The sequence below is a fragment of the Heptranchias perlo genome, chromosome 8, assembly GCF_035084215.1.
Source record: "Heptranchias perlo isolate sHepPer1 chromosome 8, sHepPer1.hap1, whole genome shotgun sequence".
NCBI classification, from domain to species: Eukaryota; Metazoa; Chordata; class Chondrichthyes; order Hexanchiformes; family Hexanchidae; genus Heptranchias; species Heptranchias perlo.
This window is the reverse complement of record NC_090332.1, coordinates 41508109-41524637: the sequence shown is the minus strand read 5'-3', so window position 1 is coordinate 41524637 and position 16529 is coordinate 41508109. Positions and strand designations below refer to the sequence as shown.

Here is a 16529-nt window from a genome sequence, read left to right as displayed (position 1 = left end):
TTATAGGACATCGGTAAAAGAAGAGCTGCGGGCTCAGAGGCTGCTTGCCTGTCGTGGGAGTGCAGCAAGATCAGTCAGCTGGGACACCAACCAAGGTCCTCAGGTGAGTCTGCGGGGAGGAGGCAGAGGGTAGTGGGGGTCCGGAACTCACTGCCTGAAAGGGTGGTAGAGGCAGAAACCCTCAACTCATATAAAAAGTACCTGGATGTGCACCTGAAGTGCTGTGACCCACAAGGCTATGACCAAGTGCTGGAAAGTGGGATTAGGCTGGGGAGCTCATTTTCAGCCGGCGCGGACACGATGGGCCGAATGGCCTCCTTCTGTGCTGTAAATTTTCTATGATTTCTATGAATCGGGAGGGGCTGGCACCGGCCTGCAGTTTTAATGTGGAGCTGGGAGGAATGCTCCTGCTCCTCCTGGCTCCACAGTTAGGTAAGTAAAAAAACTATAAAACTTACTTTCTGGGTGACAACTTCCAGTAGTTGCTTCAAGGATCGCTGGTTTGGCTGCTGTGCAGCTGAGAAAACTCTCCACTGCATGCACGGTGAATAAAATGTATGCTGCGTGCTGAATTCTTCAACAACAAATTTTATAAAGAGCCTGAAACAGGTGTCAGGCCTCTGACTTGTATAAGCAATGGGCCTATCATCAGTTTCAGGTGGGTGTCCTGGATGATTAATCAATATGGCGTGCGACACACTTCCAGTGCGGACTGAGCACGTGCCACTACATGCCATATTAGGTCTTGCAGTGCCCATTTTTCCACCGAAATACAAGTGCTGCACAATTGAATTTCTCGGCCAAAATCTACAAATTGCATTGTACTTTGAATTAATCATATACCTGTAATAATAATGGGCCAGAATTTGCTGGCAAAATAACGGTGAGTTTAATGCGCACGCCATTATTAGTGTGTAAATAACCCACTAATTTGTGGCGAGGAAGAGATGCCTCGTGAGTTGCGAATTGACACAAATTGCTGGACGATTTGCACTGCTCCTCCGTTAGCCTCACGAAAATGGGAGCACGCCGTCAACCTCCCCATGAGTTTCAAGAAATTGAAAAATTTGCGCTAATAAAACAAATTAAACGCGCTGCAGAAAGTTTGGGCTGGTGCTGAACGACATAAGAACCCTTTTAATGACAAGATTTATGTTCCTGCAATGTCATTCAACCTCTCCAGCCCAAAAAGGAAACAGTTGAAACCGTGGAGTCTGATTCCTGCAGGTAGTAAATTGTTCCTAGAGATTTTTAACATTTTAAATTTTAAACTTTTTTTTCTTACTTTTCCTTTCTGTTTCTTTTAATCCAATCTTTCCCACTTTTTATTTCTCTTTCTGTTCCTGATTTGATTCTAATTCACTGTATTTCCTTCTCAGTCATTCCTGTTTCTTTCTCAATCCTAAAATTTCATTGGTTAAGGAGATAGACTGTTGGTCCCGTCGTTCACCAAGGTTCCAGATGACTCGTTATCAGCTCACACATCCAGCAACTTGCAGCACAAAAAAGTGTTGAGCTGAAGGGTGAGGAAAAAAATGTAACAAACGGGGCACACAGCAAGATGTCCTGCTCCAGTAAATTCTGGGCCAATGCTTGCATTTATACAGTGCCTTATCAGATCAAAAGAAGCATTTCAGATAATGAATTACTTTTAAAGTGCAGTGACTGTTATATAGGGAAACAATTTTGTGAATTGTTCTGTATGACTACGATTGCAGCTTGCTGTCTCTCCTTATCCTCCTCGACCTCTATGGCATCTTCAACACTGCTGACCACTTCAATCTCTGCCAGTGCCTTTTCTTTTCAGTCCATCTCTACAGCACTGTTCTCTAATAGTTCTACTCATACCTGCCCCAATATAGTTATTATATCTTCTCAAATGGCTATTGAGAATATTATTTCATAGGACAATGGCACCAGTACTGGGACTGGCAGGAGCTGTACCGTTAGGGCGGGCTCCACCTGAACCAGAATGGGTCCTAGCGGAAAGGATAAATAGGGCAGGGATTGGACTTTAAACTAGTAAGATGGGGGGGGGATGAGCTGATGAAAATAACATAAGTCTGAAGATAAAAGAAATAGGAGGTGAGATTAAAGGTCAGACCGAGCTAAGGAATAAGGGTAACATAAACGGTCAGGGTACAAAAACAGTTATAGAACATAAGTACAAAATGACTTAAAAATAAATTGAGGGAAAATTATTAAAAACAAATTAAATTCCCTGTACAGCAATGTGCACCGCATCTGAAACAAAACAGGGGAACTGGAGGCAATAATTCGTAGCGAGGAACCAGATGTAGTAAGGATAACTGAAACATGGCTACATAAAGAACAGGACTGGCAGTTAAATATTGCAGGATATAATGTATTTAGAAAGGATAGGGAAGGAAGAGGGGGTGGGGTAGCTGTACTAATTAGAGATAACCTAATGGCAGCAGGAAAAAAGGACATAACTAACATTAAAATAGAAACAGAATCCATACGGATTGAGACAAAGGATAAGAAGGGATCGATCACATTAATAGGCACATTCTACAGACCACCTGATAGTGGAATGGAACTGGAGGAAGAAATATGTAGACAATGAGTAAAAAACATTGAATAATAATCATGGGAGATTTCAACTACCCCCAAATAAACTGGCAAGGGAAAGGGGAAAAGGGAATGGAGTTTTTACAGTATGTACATGACTCCTTTCTTATCCAGTATGTGAGAAGCCCAACAAGAGAGGAATCACTGCTAGTCATGGGAAATGAATAAGAGAAGTAAGCGTAGGGGAACATCTAGGCATCATGACATAGTAAGGTTTAAAATAATGATCGGGAAAGAAATAATTAAGACAAAGACCAAAGTAATAGATTGTAAAAAAGCTAATTTTATGGGGATGAGAATGAAACTAGGGAAGGTAAACTTGTATAGAACCATGGTTAGACCACACTTGGAATATTTCCGGTCTCCATATTATAAAAAGGATATAGAGGCATTGGAGAAGATGCAAAAAAAATTCACAAGGATGATACCAGAACTGAGAGGATATACTTATCAGGAAAGGCTGGGGCCCTTTTCTCTAGAAGAGGAGATAATGAAAGTGTTTGATAGGGTAGTCGTAGAGAAAATATTTCCACTTGTGGGGGAGTCCAAAACTAGAGGTCATAAATATAAGACACTCACAAATAAATCCGATAGGGAATTCAGGTATAACTTCTTTACTCAAAGAGTAATAAGAATGTGGAGCACACTACCACAAGGAATAGTTACAGCAAATAGGATGCATTTAAGGAGAAGCTTGGTAAACACCAGGATGGAGAAGGGAATACCGATAGGGTTAGATGAAGAGGGGTGGGAGGAGGCTCGCATGGAACATAGATCATCTTCTGGTCCAGAGTCCGTTCTGTGGAGCAGGATGAGACTTGCTCGCGTTTCTTCTTCCAAAAGGTGCAGAGAGAGAGCTCTGTGATCAGCAGCCTGAAGGAAGAGGACGGCTCGGTCACGTCCTCGCAGCCCGACATACCGAGGATCTGTAAATCCTTTTATGCCGGACTGTACGACACGAAGCCCACAGACACCGTGGCCTCTCAGTCCTTCCTGTCGTCTATCACGGAGGTTCTAGACGACAGCAAGCGGGAGAGTCTGGATCACCCGCTAACTCTGGACGAACTGACAAAGGCCGTCCGTTCCTTCGAGAAGAGTAAGACTCCCGGAAGTGACGGCTTACTGGTGGAGTTGTACTCTGCTCTGTGGGACTGGATAGGTCCAGACCTGCTGGAAGTGTACGGGGGTATGCTCCTGGCAGGCAGCAGGTCAGACTCCATGAGGAAAGGCATCATCACCCTCATCTACAAGCAGAAGGGGCAGAGGGAAGAAATCAAAAATTGGCAACCCATCTCACTACTTAACATGGACTACAAAATTCTGTCCAAGGTCATCGCCAATCGGGTCAAGTCAGCCCTGGAGGTGTGATCCATTCCGATCAGACCTGCGCTGTACCCAGCAGGAAGATCTCTGATAGCCTGGCGCTAGTCAGGGATACGATCGCCTACGTACAGGACAGGGGGGTGAACACCTGCCTGATCAGCCTGGACCAGAAGAAAGCCTTTGACAGAATATCCCACACTTACATGATGGAAGTGCTCTCCAAAATGGGGTTTGGGGAGGGAATCCGCAATTGGATCCAACTGTTCTACACAAACATGAGTAGCGCAGTTTCATTCAACGGGTGGGAATCAGAAAACTTTCCGATCAAATCGGGAGTCAGGCAGGGCTGTCCTCTCTCCTCCGTCTTGTTTGTGTGTTGCATCGAACCCTTTGCCAAGTCCATCAGGAGGGATGCGGGCATAAGAGGGGTAACGATCCCAGGCAGCGGAGGCACTCAGGTCAAGGCCTCCATGTACATGGACGACGTCGCCGTCTTTTGCTCGGATCAGCTGTCGGTCCGCAGATTGATGAGCATCTGCGACCAGTTCGAACTGGCATCGGGGGCCAGGGTAAATCATACAAAGAGCGAGGCCATATTCTTTGGGAACTGGACCTACCGATCCTTTGTCCCCTTCACCGTCAGGTCGGATTACCTGAAGGTGCTGGGGATCTGGTTCGGGGGGGCCAGGGCGTGCACCAAAAACTGGGAGGAGAGTATTGCCAAGGTCAAACAGAAACTGGAACTGTGGGATCGACGATCCTTCTCGATCGTGGACAAGAACCTGGTCATCAGGTGCGAGGTGCTCTCGGTGTTGCTGTACATGGCGCAGGTCTGGCCCATACCTCGCTCCTGCGCCACGACAGTCACCCAAGCCATCTTCCACTTTATCTGGAGATCAAAAATGGACCGTGTCTGCAGGGACATGATATACAAATCTCCAGAGAAAGGGGGGAAAGCCGTGCCCAATGTGGCCCTCATCCTGATGGCCACCTTTGTGTGCGGCTGTGCGTAGACCCTCGGTACGCAAACACAAAGTGTCACTATGTGCTGAGGTTCTACCTGTCCCCGGTGTTGCGAAGGATGGGCCTGGCCACGCTGCCATGGGACGCTCTATCCAGTTGGACCATTCCTCCCCAGCTGTCCTTCGTGGAAATGTTTGTGCAGAAAAACACCTTTGACCACAAGGCAATCAGCAAGTGGTCCGCACGTAATGTTCTCGAGACCCTGTGGGAAAAGGAGATGGTCGATCCTGTCGGTTGGTTCCCGAGCAGACTGTCAATGTCATTTGGCAGAACGCCTCATTACCAGAGCTGTCAAACAAGCACCAAGACCTAGCTTGGCTGGTGGTGAGAAGGGCCCTTCCCGTCAGATCCTTCATACACTCCCGAAGTCTCAGTGCCACGGTGCGCTGTCCGAGGAGGCTGCGGTGGAGACAAGACCGTCACCCATCTCCTTCTGGAATGTGCCTTTGCAAAGAAGGTCTGGAGAGAGATGCAGTGGTATCTGTCCAGGTTCATCCCGAGCAGTTCCGTAACACAGGATTCTGTGCTCTATGGGCTGTTCCCAGGGACGCACACCGAGACAGACATCAACTGCTGCTGGAAGACCATCAACTCAGTGAAAGATGCCCTTTGGTCTGCCTGAAACTTGCTGGTCTTCCAGTGCAAGGAGCTGTCCTCGACCGAGTGTTGCAGACTGGCACATTCCAAGGTCCAGGACTACGTGCTCAGGGACGCAGAGGATGGGTGCGGCCACCACAAAGGCTCGTTGGGGAAAGGCCCGTTTAGAGCCTTCCCGCCATTGTATACCGAGGCGCTGCAATCAGTGAAAAAACCCCTCGGGCAGAATGTAAAATTCAAATTGATGTAATATACCTGTAATGAATCTGTAATCAATAATCTGTATTGAGTGTAATGCAATGAGGCACCCTTGAGTTTCATGAACTGTAATTATGTATAATGTATTCATTGAACTGTACTTGATGTAACCTGCAAATTGTGTAATCTGTATTGTGTACGTTTGGAATGTGATATAACTGCATTGTATGTATTGCTGCAAATTTAATGAATAAAGTATATTTTATGGAAAAAGAATAAATGCCGGCTTAGACCAGTTGGCCGAATGGCCTGTTTCTGCGCTGTAGGCTCTATATTGTGGGGCCATAAGGTCGTTTTACTCTGGAATATCCCTTTAAATAAAGGAACAAATAAAAAATAAATCAGCTTCTACAGTAAACGCAAGATTATGTCCTGCTTTAAATACACGACTTTGAATTCATTACTGCTATTGAATTCTGTGTTTTGTTAAATCAGGTGGGTCAATTATAAAACGTTACAATTCAATGGAAAACTCTTGTGTTATGCGGTGGAGCAAAAGCAACCGCTACAGGAATCCAAGAACTGGTAACATAGAAACCACATTCAATCAATAGAAAAAGTGGCGGTGTTTCTGTGGGTTTAAACTCTTACTGACACCACTGGCAGGGAGTTGTGTGTTCCTGGCGATGCGGTTGTTTTGCTAGTTAAAGAAATACGACATTGTTCCAATTTGGCGAATTCCCGCTCGCGCTCAGAATCTCTTTACGGGAACAGTTCGCACAGCTGTTTACACCAGACCTCCGCCGGACCGCACCATGTCGGTTATTCTGACCAAGGGGCAGGACTCCATGTTATATCATTCTTTGATGAAAGTGTTACAACTGTATATTATGAGATTTATGAAGGTACATAAATATATCAGTCATACGCTGCCTGTTAAATTTAACTTTCTAAACAGTTCAATTAGCTTACCTTAAACGTTTTTAAGTTCATCCCCCCCGGGGGGTTTTGTTGGACTATCCGGGTTAGGAAAACGAGAGAACAAAATGTCAAAGGAGAGGAGGTGGGGTTTGCGTTCCACCGCATCAGAGCATGCGCGATTTGTGCAAAGCGTGCTGGGAGCTGTGGTTCACACGGTCCTCGGTTTTCCAGACAACACAATGAGAAGGCTGGGCGACGGAAACTACAACTCCCATGATGCAGCACGCTTGCGATTTAACAGCGATACCAGCTCTCGGGAAGAGAGAGACTGAGGGGAGACGGCGGCGGCTGCCGGTGATCCAGCGCAGGCTCTTCTTCAGATCTTTTGTTTCTTCGACAAACTCGTGTTTTAACACTGGATTCAGACCGGGGTTACGCTCAATATGGGAGACGGCACTGAGGAGGGGAGCTGTACTGTAAAACATGAGCTGACAAACGGTAAGAGTTTTTTTAAAAAATGTGTTTCTCGTTCAATAAATTTTAAAAACCGATTTCGCTTGACTGTGCTGTTGAACAATCTTAGCTCTAAATTCAAGAGACACTGAATTTGTGGAAAAAAGTCTTCTGGATTAAAATATATTTTTACTTAATAAGTCAATGTACGGACTGTACTTAATGTTTATAGTGTGTTTGCTTTTTAAATACATACTTTGAGGTTTAACCTGCTGTTCCTGTAGTGACCTGTCAGCCGGCGAATCTGTCTGTAAACAACACGACTTACCTTGGATCGGTGAGTCTCGTAACTCATTAGTTGCACAACTTGGCTGGATGCTGTAGTAAGCAGGAGAGTTTTTGCAAACACCAGAAAGAGAGAGGGAGAAAAAAAGGGGATGTTTGCCAATCAGACTTTTGGCAGCAGGTGTAATGTGGTGCATTCCAGAGCGAGATACTGGCAGACTGGGATGAAAGGACTTTAAAACATTTTTTAAAGCATGCAAGTACTTGTCAGAACGAATTTGTGCATTATGATCCCCAACAGAGCAGAACTGTGGGATTATTGGCAACAACATTCTTTAACAGCACTTAATTTTATTGGTTCTGTGTTTGTATATAAATGATGCGTATCAGTAGACAGTGAATCACAAAAATAAACCGCATAAAGTTGTGTTGGACTCATCACCGATGTCAGTTGTCCTGCTCATTTTTTTGATAAAGATCTGACTTTTTATTTAAAATCGTTAATGGAGACTCATGGATATGGTACACAATTACTTAACTTTTAATGTGTTAAGATGACTAAAGATCGAGATAGTTTGACAAATGTGATGTGGAAATTAGTAATGAAAGCTTTACCAGGCTGGATTACAATATTTTGCACATTATGTGTAAAAAGCGTAAGCAGCAAGTGCTGTAAATATTTTTTGAATTTCTGTTGGCATTGCAGTTACTGCAGAAATAAATATTAAATTTGTTCATTAACGATGCATACCGTGCCTAAGCTCTCCATAATCATACTTTGTGTAATGTATTTTTGTATCACTTCTAAAAAGTCTTTTTCACTATTTTATGCACTGCCATTCAAGCCTCATTTAACTTGCATATGAACATATCATATGTAAGTTCAAATCCTGTTATAATGAGTTTTTAATTGCTTTTGTACACAATTTGTTGAGCTGATCATGAAATGTGAAGTGTATATATGGAGCTCAATAGTTATGTTGTTAATTGAAACTGACGTTGAGTTTTTTTAAGTATTCAACCCAAAGTAAATAGGTGATATATAACCTGTAAAATTAATCGTTCATGTCTGATAGTATCTGCGATTGCTGTCCTAAACTTACAACTCCTGAAGTACACATTGTAATGATTTAATACTGTAACCTTTTTAAAAAGTATTGTAATTCTTATAATCTGGTGTTTCTGTCTATCTGTTGCATCTGGGTTTAAGTTTGAGATTTCTATAGCTGGCATTGCATATTTATTATTTTAAACTGCTTTTGATGCAGTTCAAGGGAGAATGCTTCCAACCCAGACTTGTGTAGTGTTAAGAAATGAAACCTATATATAATTCCCTTTTTCATAGCTTTAATAAAATGGAATTAATTTGAAGAACACTTTCAGAAATACAATCAGAATTGTTTTTTGTAGAGATCAAAAGAACAATCTGCAAATGCTGAAATAAAAACAGAAAAGTAAAGAGAAAAGATGGGTTAATCTTTTGGGTGTAAAACCTACATCATTCGGGAAAAGGGTCTACACCTGAAATGATAACCCATCCTTTCTCTTTGGATGGTCCTGCTGTCTGTTTCCAGCATTTTCTGTTCTATACTTATTTTGAACATTGATTTTTTTTTCAATTAGGAAAGACAGTAAAGCTTTTGATAGGACTGAAGTACTTTTAAATTATATACCATCTGAATTATACCATGCAATACATTGATCAGTAAAGACCAATATTGTATCTTTAACCATCTGGTTGTCTTAGTCTACGCTGGGCAGCTTGATGAGAGCAAATGGTTAATGCAATGCTGTATTCAGTAGTGCATAAAATTAAAATATGTAACATTGAAGATCTTAGGCGAGCAGCCAGCACATTGCCATGAGTTGACATCAAGGGAAACATTTTATAGAATAAACTACAATGTAGCCTCTGCAGTTCAATGTTTTTCACAAAAGAAGTGGTATAATGCTTTCATTCAATATTTTTAGTCAATTTAAACACATTTTATTCTGCCTTTCTTTAAACATATATGATACATAAAAGTTTATTATTTGAAACTCTAATATTTTGAAATTTTGGTTACATTGCACCAAATTTCATGTTCATAATATTTGTGCATCATAACAAATTTTGATAGTTTCATAGGACAAAGGTTGTGCTATTTCACATTTGTTCTGTACTTAAAAGGTCATACTCAGGAACATGAGTAAGAAAGGTTTGCAATATCATGCTACAGTAACAATAGCCTGCAGCATGAACTGATGATAGTAATTGCAGCAAAGTCACTCTCCTACTTGAAAATATTTACCAACACGGCTTGTTTTTCTGCTTTTCAGCCTCAGCATTGCTCTAGGTTTACAAATGCATGTTTTACATTTGGTTTGTTTGCTCAGTTTGCCAAAAATACAGCATCATCCATGTAATTTGCATATTTCATTAATTGGAAAATTTACCCTCAGGTTAAGTAACCAGACAAATAATTACTTCAACAATGATCTAGTTTGATTAGCCACAGTTAGGCTTTTTATGTTTTAGTTTGGTGATGAGTGGTCTAGTCAGAAAAAGTAGAATATACGCTTTCTAAGTTACAAGTATTGACTTAAATTTTTGTCAATGAGTAAATTGCTAACAAATGTTGCCCAATTATGGTATGGTGCCTAATTTGGAAATTTTCAGTCACCAGATGTTTGTGAAGAATGATGTTGATGACAAGTTCTTTAGAAAACAAGCTGATGTAATATGTTATCAATTTGAAGCATCAAATAACATCTATTGTGTTTTGTGCGTTTATTCTGTTGTCTGATTTTTACGGCTTTGGACCTACCACCTAAAGTTAAAATTGTGACAGCTGGTTATGCAATAGGTTTACCTATTATTTAAGGGAAAAAAACAGCTTTATTAGGGTACTTTAGCGCAGGGGGTATGGTACCAAAAGGTTCAAATCCCTACATTGCAAATTGTGAAACTGAATTCAATAAATCTGTAACGTTATGGGCTAGCATGAGGGAAAATGACCACAAAGTTGGATTGTAGTAAAAATCCCAACTGGTTCACTGATGTCCTTCATGGAAGGAAACCTGCTACACATACCCAATCTGACCTACATGTGGCTCCTAGTGCCCTCTGAAGTGGCCTAGCAAGCCACTCGCTTGTAAGCAGTCACTCCAAAAAATCAGCAACAAGAAATCAGATCAGGATGAGACTCGGACAATCCCAGCCATGGTTGTCATCTGCAAAGTCCTCCTCTCTAACTCTGTGGCCTGGAGCCCAAGTTGGGAAAGCTGTACCAGACTAGTCAAGCAACTGCCTGACGTAGTTTGTACTTACAGAATCATATCTATCTGCCAATAGCACAAACTCCTCCATCATCGTCCCTGGGTATGTCCTGTCCCACTGGCAGGATAGACCAACCAGAGGTGAGGGCACAGTGGAATACAGTCAGATGGGCATTATTCTGGAAGTGCTCAGCATGGTCTTCGGACCCCATGAAGTTTCATAGCTTCAGGTCAAACAAGGTCAAGGAAACCTCGTGCTGGTTACCAGCTTACCCTCTTTTCCCCCCCCCCCCCCCCAAACTCGGAGAGGAGCAAGTATATACTTTGGGTGGAGGACCTCGAGTCACTCGGCAGTACCATCACTGACCGAGCTTGCCAAGTCCTGAAAGACAAAGCTGCCAGATTGATCCTGTATCAGATGGTGAGGGAACCATTATGAGGAAGTAACTTATTTGATCTCGCCCTCCCCAACCTACCTCTTGCAGACACATTTGTCCACACTAATATTGTCAGGAGTGGCCAGTTCACAGTCCTTGTGAAGACAGTCATGCCTTCACGCTGAGAGCACAGTGCATCATGTAGTGTGACACTACTGTCATGCTAAGTGGGATAGTCTAAAGACAGACCCTAGCAGCATCCATGTGGTGCTGTGGGTCATCGTCAAGAGATCACAATCAGTAACCTCATTGCCTGGCACATCCCTCACTTCTCCATTACCATCAAGTTGGGAGACCAACCCTAGCTCAATGAGAAGTGTGGAAGGGCCTGCCAGAAGCAGCACCAGGAATACCCTAGAATGAGGAACTACTCTAGTGAAGGTACCATATAGGGCTATCTGTACGTTAAATACAAAAAGCAGCAAGCTATGAACAGACCTAAATGGCGTTCCTCCCAAGAGGAGTACATTTTGTACAGAATATTGGTGAAGATAAAAGTTGTTCTGTTTTATGAGCACAAAACCCTTTTTATCATAAAACTCAATGTATTAGTTATTCTCTTGTGAAAATGTAGGTTTGTGTCCCTTTTTAAAGCTACAACGTCTAATTGAACTGGGTGAGTTCATTTGAATGTTTTTTGTTATTCAGGCTGGAGAAAACCTTGGCTTTGTGGGAAGGTTAGTTAAGAATTCCAGTATTTTGTGCTCCTGCAGAAAGGTTCTATATATAGCAAATGACTATCTTTATTTCTTTTTACCTTTTTTTATGTGGCACAAATTTACAAAGAGGGGCCGTTTCCGTTAGAACACAAGAAATTATGGGTGATTTAATAGAGGTGTTTAAAATTATGAAAGTTAGGGACAGAGTAGATACAAACAGACTTTCTAGTGGTTGTGGGGTCTAGAACAAGAGGACATAAATATAAGATTAAATGTAAGAGATTTGGGACAGAGAGCAGGAGACATTTTTTTTTACACAACAGCCTGAGGTCATGGAATGCACTACCAGAGTTTGCGATTAAATCAGAGATCATGTCAACGTTTAAGAATAGGCTAGATTGATGTTGAAGAGAAAGGAGATAAAGAGATATAGGAACAGGACAGGCACATGGGATTAGGACTACTGTTTGTGTTGAGCATAATACCAACATGGACTGGTTGCGCCGAACAGGATGTTCAGTCTAACCAGTCCATGTTGTAACTTATATGTAATTCTATGTAACTCATAGTACATGATGGAAAAGAATTGTGTGCAGAAGTAAAGTTTCTTTTTGTAATAGCAAATATCCCATGCCATTCCACATGGTGAGTCAGAGCATAATCTGTTTTACATTAATAGAAGCGTTATTTCGTATAATGCACAAGGTATCAAGACTGGTGTCTTATGGCCAATTTCTGCTTTTATTAGATGGTATTCTGGAATTTTTCCCAATGTTTTTGGGAATCCAATCCTATGATTCTGTTTTATTTGTGAGATCTGTAAATTGGTAGCCTTGGTTATTTTTACATCTTGCTTTAGTTGTGGATTTAATTTTTAATCTCATCTTTTTTAAAACCCAGAATACACAGGAAGATGATAGGCAACATGTAGCAGATTGCACGTAGGTATTTGGCATTTGGCAATAGTGAGGCTTGAGGTTGTGGTGTTTTGGAGTAGCTATGGAGTTTGGTAGCATCTGGAAACACTAGGCAAGATATCCCATCTGCAAATTATCTGGGAGAATTGGGACGGAGGGGTCTAAAGTCTAGGAGTCCTGATAAAGGGGATCTGGTGACTGGGAGCACTGGGAAGAGGTTGTGGGGTCTGGCAACATTGGAAGAGAGTTCCCAGAGTCTGACAGCTCAAGAGTATGGGTTACTGAGGAAAAGGGTTCCTTGGACAAGCAGCATTTGGGGGGAGAACCAGGGTCCAGCAACATTGGTGGGGGATCCTGTGGGCCAGTACCATTTGAGGAGGGCCAGTTTCTGCTACCAATGGGTGGGGTAGTGTATGGTAGTAGTGAGGGTGTTGCAATAGGAAATGGGCTGGGCCATCAGGCACTTCCATCATGTTGATAGGATGTCACTCTGGTAGCCAACCTGAAGCCAGTTTTAAGGAATAAATGTGGTTTTCATCCTGTAGTTGCAAAATGTACACATTTGATAACAAATACAATTATAATGAGTGTTAATTATCAGACTAGTAATGTAATTAGCTTTTGAAAGACAAAAAAAATACAAGTGATGTGATTAGTATGCTCTGCTTAACTGGGCAGTTTGCAAAATTCTATTTAGCTTTTAAGGAAAATACCGTAAATAAGATTTCTTGGCTAATAAACACAGAAAAAATATATAATTCATACTTGCATGACTTAAATCTGTGAAAGTTAGACATGGCTAATAGCTACAACAGCTAATTCGCTTCCTTTTCTCTTCTCCCGCTCCCCTTTCCCCTTCCTCCTCCCCATCTCCCTTTACCTCTAGCCACATGTGTCTTTTTCATTCTCTCACACAACAATTAAACATTTGGGAATAGTTTAAGTATGAAAGATATCTTTTATGTGGCTCGGTGTCAAATTTTGTTTGATAACACTCCTGTGAAGCGCCTTAGGACGTTTTACTACATTAAAGGCGCTTTATAAATGCAAATTGTTGTTAAATTAAATTAATTTCCAGGTAGTTTTCAAGGCATTTTGAAGTGCAAAGAAATATAGAAGTGTTGTCACAGAAAGAGGAGATAAAGCTTGTATTTGAAAAACCTAGATAAAAACAACTGATGCCTGCTGGGAAATTCTACAACCTGCAATTGCATAAGTGTGATCGGTAACTTCCTACAACTCTCTTTTTGGGAGGAAAAAAATACCAAACCTAAGATGAGTTGAAGCCTTGAAGTAAAGATTTTAATTCAGATATTAAAAGATACAAAAGATAATTGTTAGTGAAAAATGTAATTTTTTATATTATGTTGTTTAAATTTAATTTTGGAAAATTTCAGTTACTGAGAAAAAAATGGCAGATGAAAGGACTTTTTTGGGAACAATTTGTGAGATTCTAATACTTTCTCCTTGGTTGTTTAATGGCCTGTTTCTGCTTTTGATCCATATATTCCTTGGCTCTTCAGTTCTGATTTGCTGCTTTTTTACTTTAAGTCAGCCAACAAAGAACATAGGAACAGGAGTAGACCATTCAGTGAGATCATGGCTGATGTGTATCCTAACTCCATTTACCCGCCTTGGCTCCATATCCCTTAATACCCTTTCTCAGCTAGCAAAAATCTATCGATCTCCAGATTTAAAATGATTAATTGAGCTAGCATCTACTGCTTTTTGTGGGAGAGAGTTCCACATTTCTACCACCCTTTGTGTGAAGAAGTGTTTCCTAACTTCTCTCCTGAGTGGCATGGCTTTGATTTTAAGGTTATGTCCCTTTGTCCTAGTCTTCCCCACCAGCAGAAAAAGTTTCTCTCTATTTGTCTTGTCATTCATTTCAAAATACCAAAAACCTCAATCAAATCACCCTTTAACCTTCTATAATTCCAGGGAATGCAAGCTTAGTTTATTTAATCTCGCCTCATAATTTAACCCTTGGAGCCCTGGTAACATTCTGGTGAATCTGCACTGCACTCCTTCCAATATATCCTTTCTAAAGTGCATTGCCCAGAACTGTACACAGTACTCCAGATGTGGTCTAACCAGGGCTTTGTATAGCTGTAGCTAAACTTAATCCCCTTTATATTCTAGCCCTCTAAATATAAAGGCTAACATTCCATTGGCCTTTTTGATTATTTTTTGTGCCTGACCACTATATTTTAGTGATTTGTGTACATAGACCTCTAAATTTGTTTGGACCTCCACTGTTCCTAGCTTTTCACCATTTCAAAAATACTTGGATCTATCCTTTTTTGGTCCAAAATGGATGACCTCATACTTGCCTGCGTTGAAATCCATCTGCCACAGCTTTGCCCACTCACTTAATCTGTCAATGTCTCTCTGTAATTTTATGCTCCCGCCTACATTACTTACTATGCCACCAATCTTTGTGTCATCTGCAGACTTGGATATATGGCTCTCTCTTGTGTTATCTAAGTCATTAATAAATATAGTGAATTGTTGAGAGCCTAGAACAGATCCATGTGGGACACCGCTAGTCACTTCCTTCCAATTTGAGTACATACCTATTATCCCTACTTTCTGTCTTCTACTGCCTCACTAATCTCCTAACCAGGTCAATAGTTTGCCTTCAGTTCCATGACCTTTAATTTTAGCTAACAGTCTCTTATGTGGAACCATATCGAATGCCTTCTGGAAGTCCATATAAACTACATCCATAGAGATTCCCCTGTCTACTACTTTAGTTACTTCCTCAAAAAATTCAATTAGGTTTGTTAGACATGACCTACCCTTTACAAATCCATGTTGACTCTCTCTAATCAGCTTAAATTTCTCTAAGTGCTCAGTCACTTTGCCCTTAATTATGGATTCCAATAACTTCCCTGCAACAGATGTTAGACCAATAGGTCTATAAGTCCCTGGTTTCTCTTTCACCTTTCTTAAATAATGGAGGTACATTTGCAATTTTCCAATCTAAAGGGACAATTCCTGAATCAAGAGAGCTTTGGAAGATTATGGCCAAAGCACCTACAAATTCCTCACCTACTTCATTTTAAAACCCTGGGGTGGAAATCATCAGGTTCTAGGGTTTTGTCAGTCTTTAGTGCCATTATTTTTTCAAATACTGTTTTCTTGCTTACTTTAACTTTAGTGAGTTCCAGTCCTTGATCCTTTTATTTTTTTTGGAACGTCAGGTATGTTATCCTCTTCCTCTACTGTGAAGACTGACACAAAGTAATCATTCAACAAGTCTGCCATTTCCTTATTTTCATTTGCAATATTACCCACTTCTGTTTTTAAAGGGCCCACATTACTACCCTTTTTCTTCTAATATAATTGTAAAAACTTTTTGTGTTAATCTTATGTCCCTCACAAATTCCTTTTCATATTCCTTTTTGCAGTTCTTACTATCTTTTTGTGTTCCTTTGCTGTTCTTTAGATCGCTCCCAGCTCCTTGGATCTACACTATTCTTTACACTTTTGTTACTCTTTCCTATAGTTTCATGTTATCTTTCATCTCTTTTGTCGACCATGGCTGTTTTATTTGGTAAGTGCAGCTGTTGCTCCTTAAGGGTATATACTGGTCCTGTATTCTTTTTTGAACATCTCCCACTGTTCATCTGTAGCTTTACCCCATAACAGTTTTGACCAATTTGCTGTCATCAGTCTCTGTCTCATCCCGTTAAAGATAGCCTTACCAAAATCTAGAATCTTAGTAACTGTGTTACTTTTCTCCTTTTCGAACCTAACATTGAATTCGATCATAATATGATCACTTAGATAAATGTTTCCTTACTGTTAGATTATTGACTAAATCTAGTATGGCCTGCCCTTTTGTTGGTTCTAGAACACAT

General features: G+C 41.1%; 1 protein-coding gene and 1 long non-coding RNA gene across 3 annotated transcripts in view; one reads left to right on the top strand and one right to left on the bottom strand.

Moving 5' to 3' along the window:
- The window catches only part of LOC137324579 (uncharacterized), a 71654-nt gene extending 64844 nt beyond the window's left edge, over positions 1-6810 (bottom strand). For both annotated transcript variants that reach the window (XR_010963671.1, XR_010963670.1), the window contains exon 1: positions 6706-6810. This is a non-coding gene — a long non-coding RNA (uncharacterized lncRNA). The remainder of the gene's footprint in view (positions 1-6705) is intronic.
- A 155-nt stretch (positions 6811-6965) lies between these two features.
- Positions 6966-16529, top strand: part of LOC137324576 (ribosomal protein S6 kinase alpha-5-like) — a 108002-nt gene continuing 98438 nt past the window's right edge. The window contains exon 1 of the mRNA XM_067989018.1: positions 6966-7152. Within this exon, the coding sequence (XP_067845119.1) occupies positions 7098-7152 (55 nt within the window). The 5' untranslated portion in view covers positions 6966-7097. The remainder of the gene's footprint in view (positions 7153-16529) is intronic.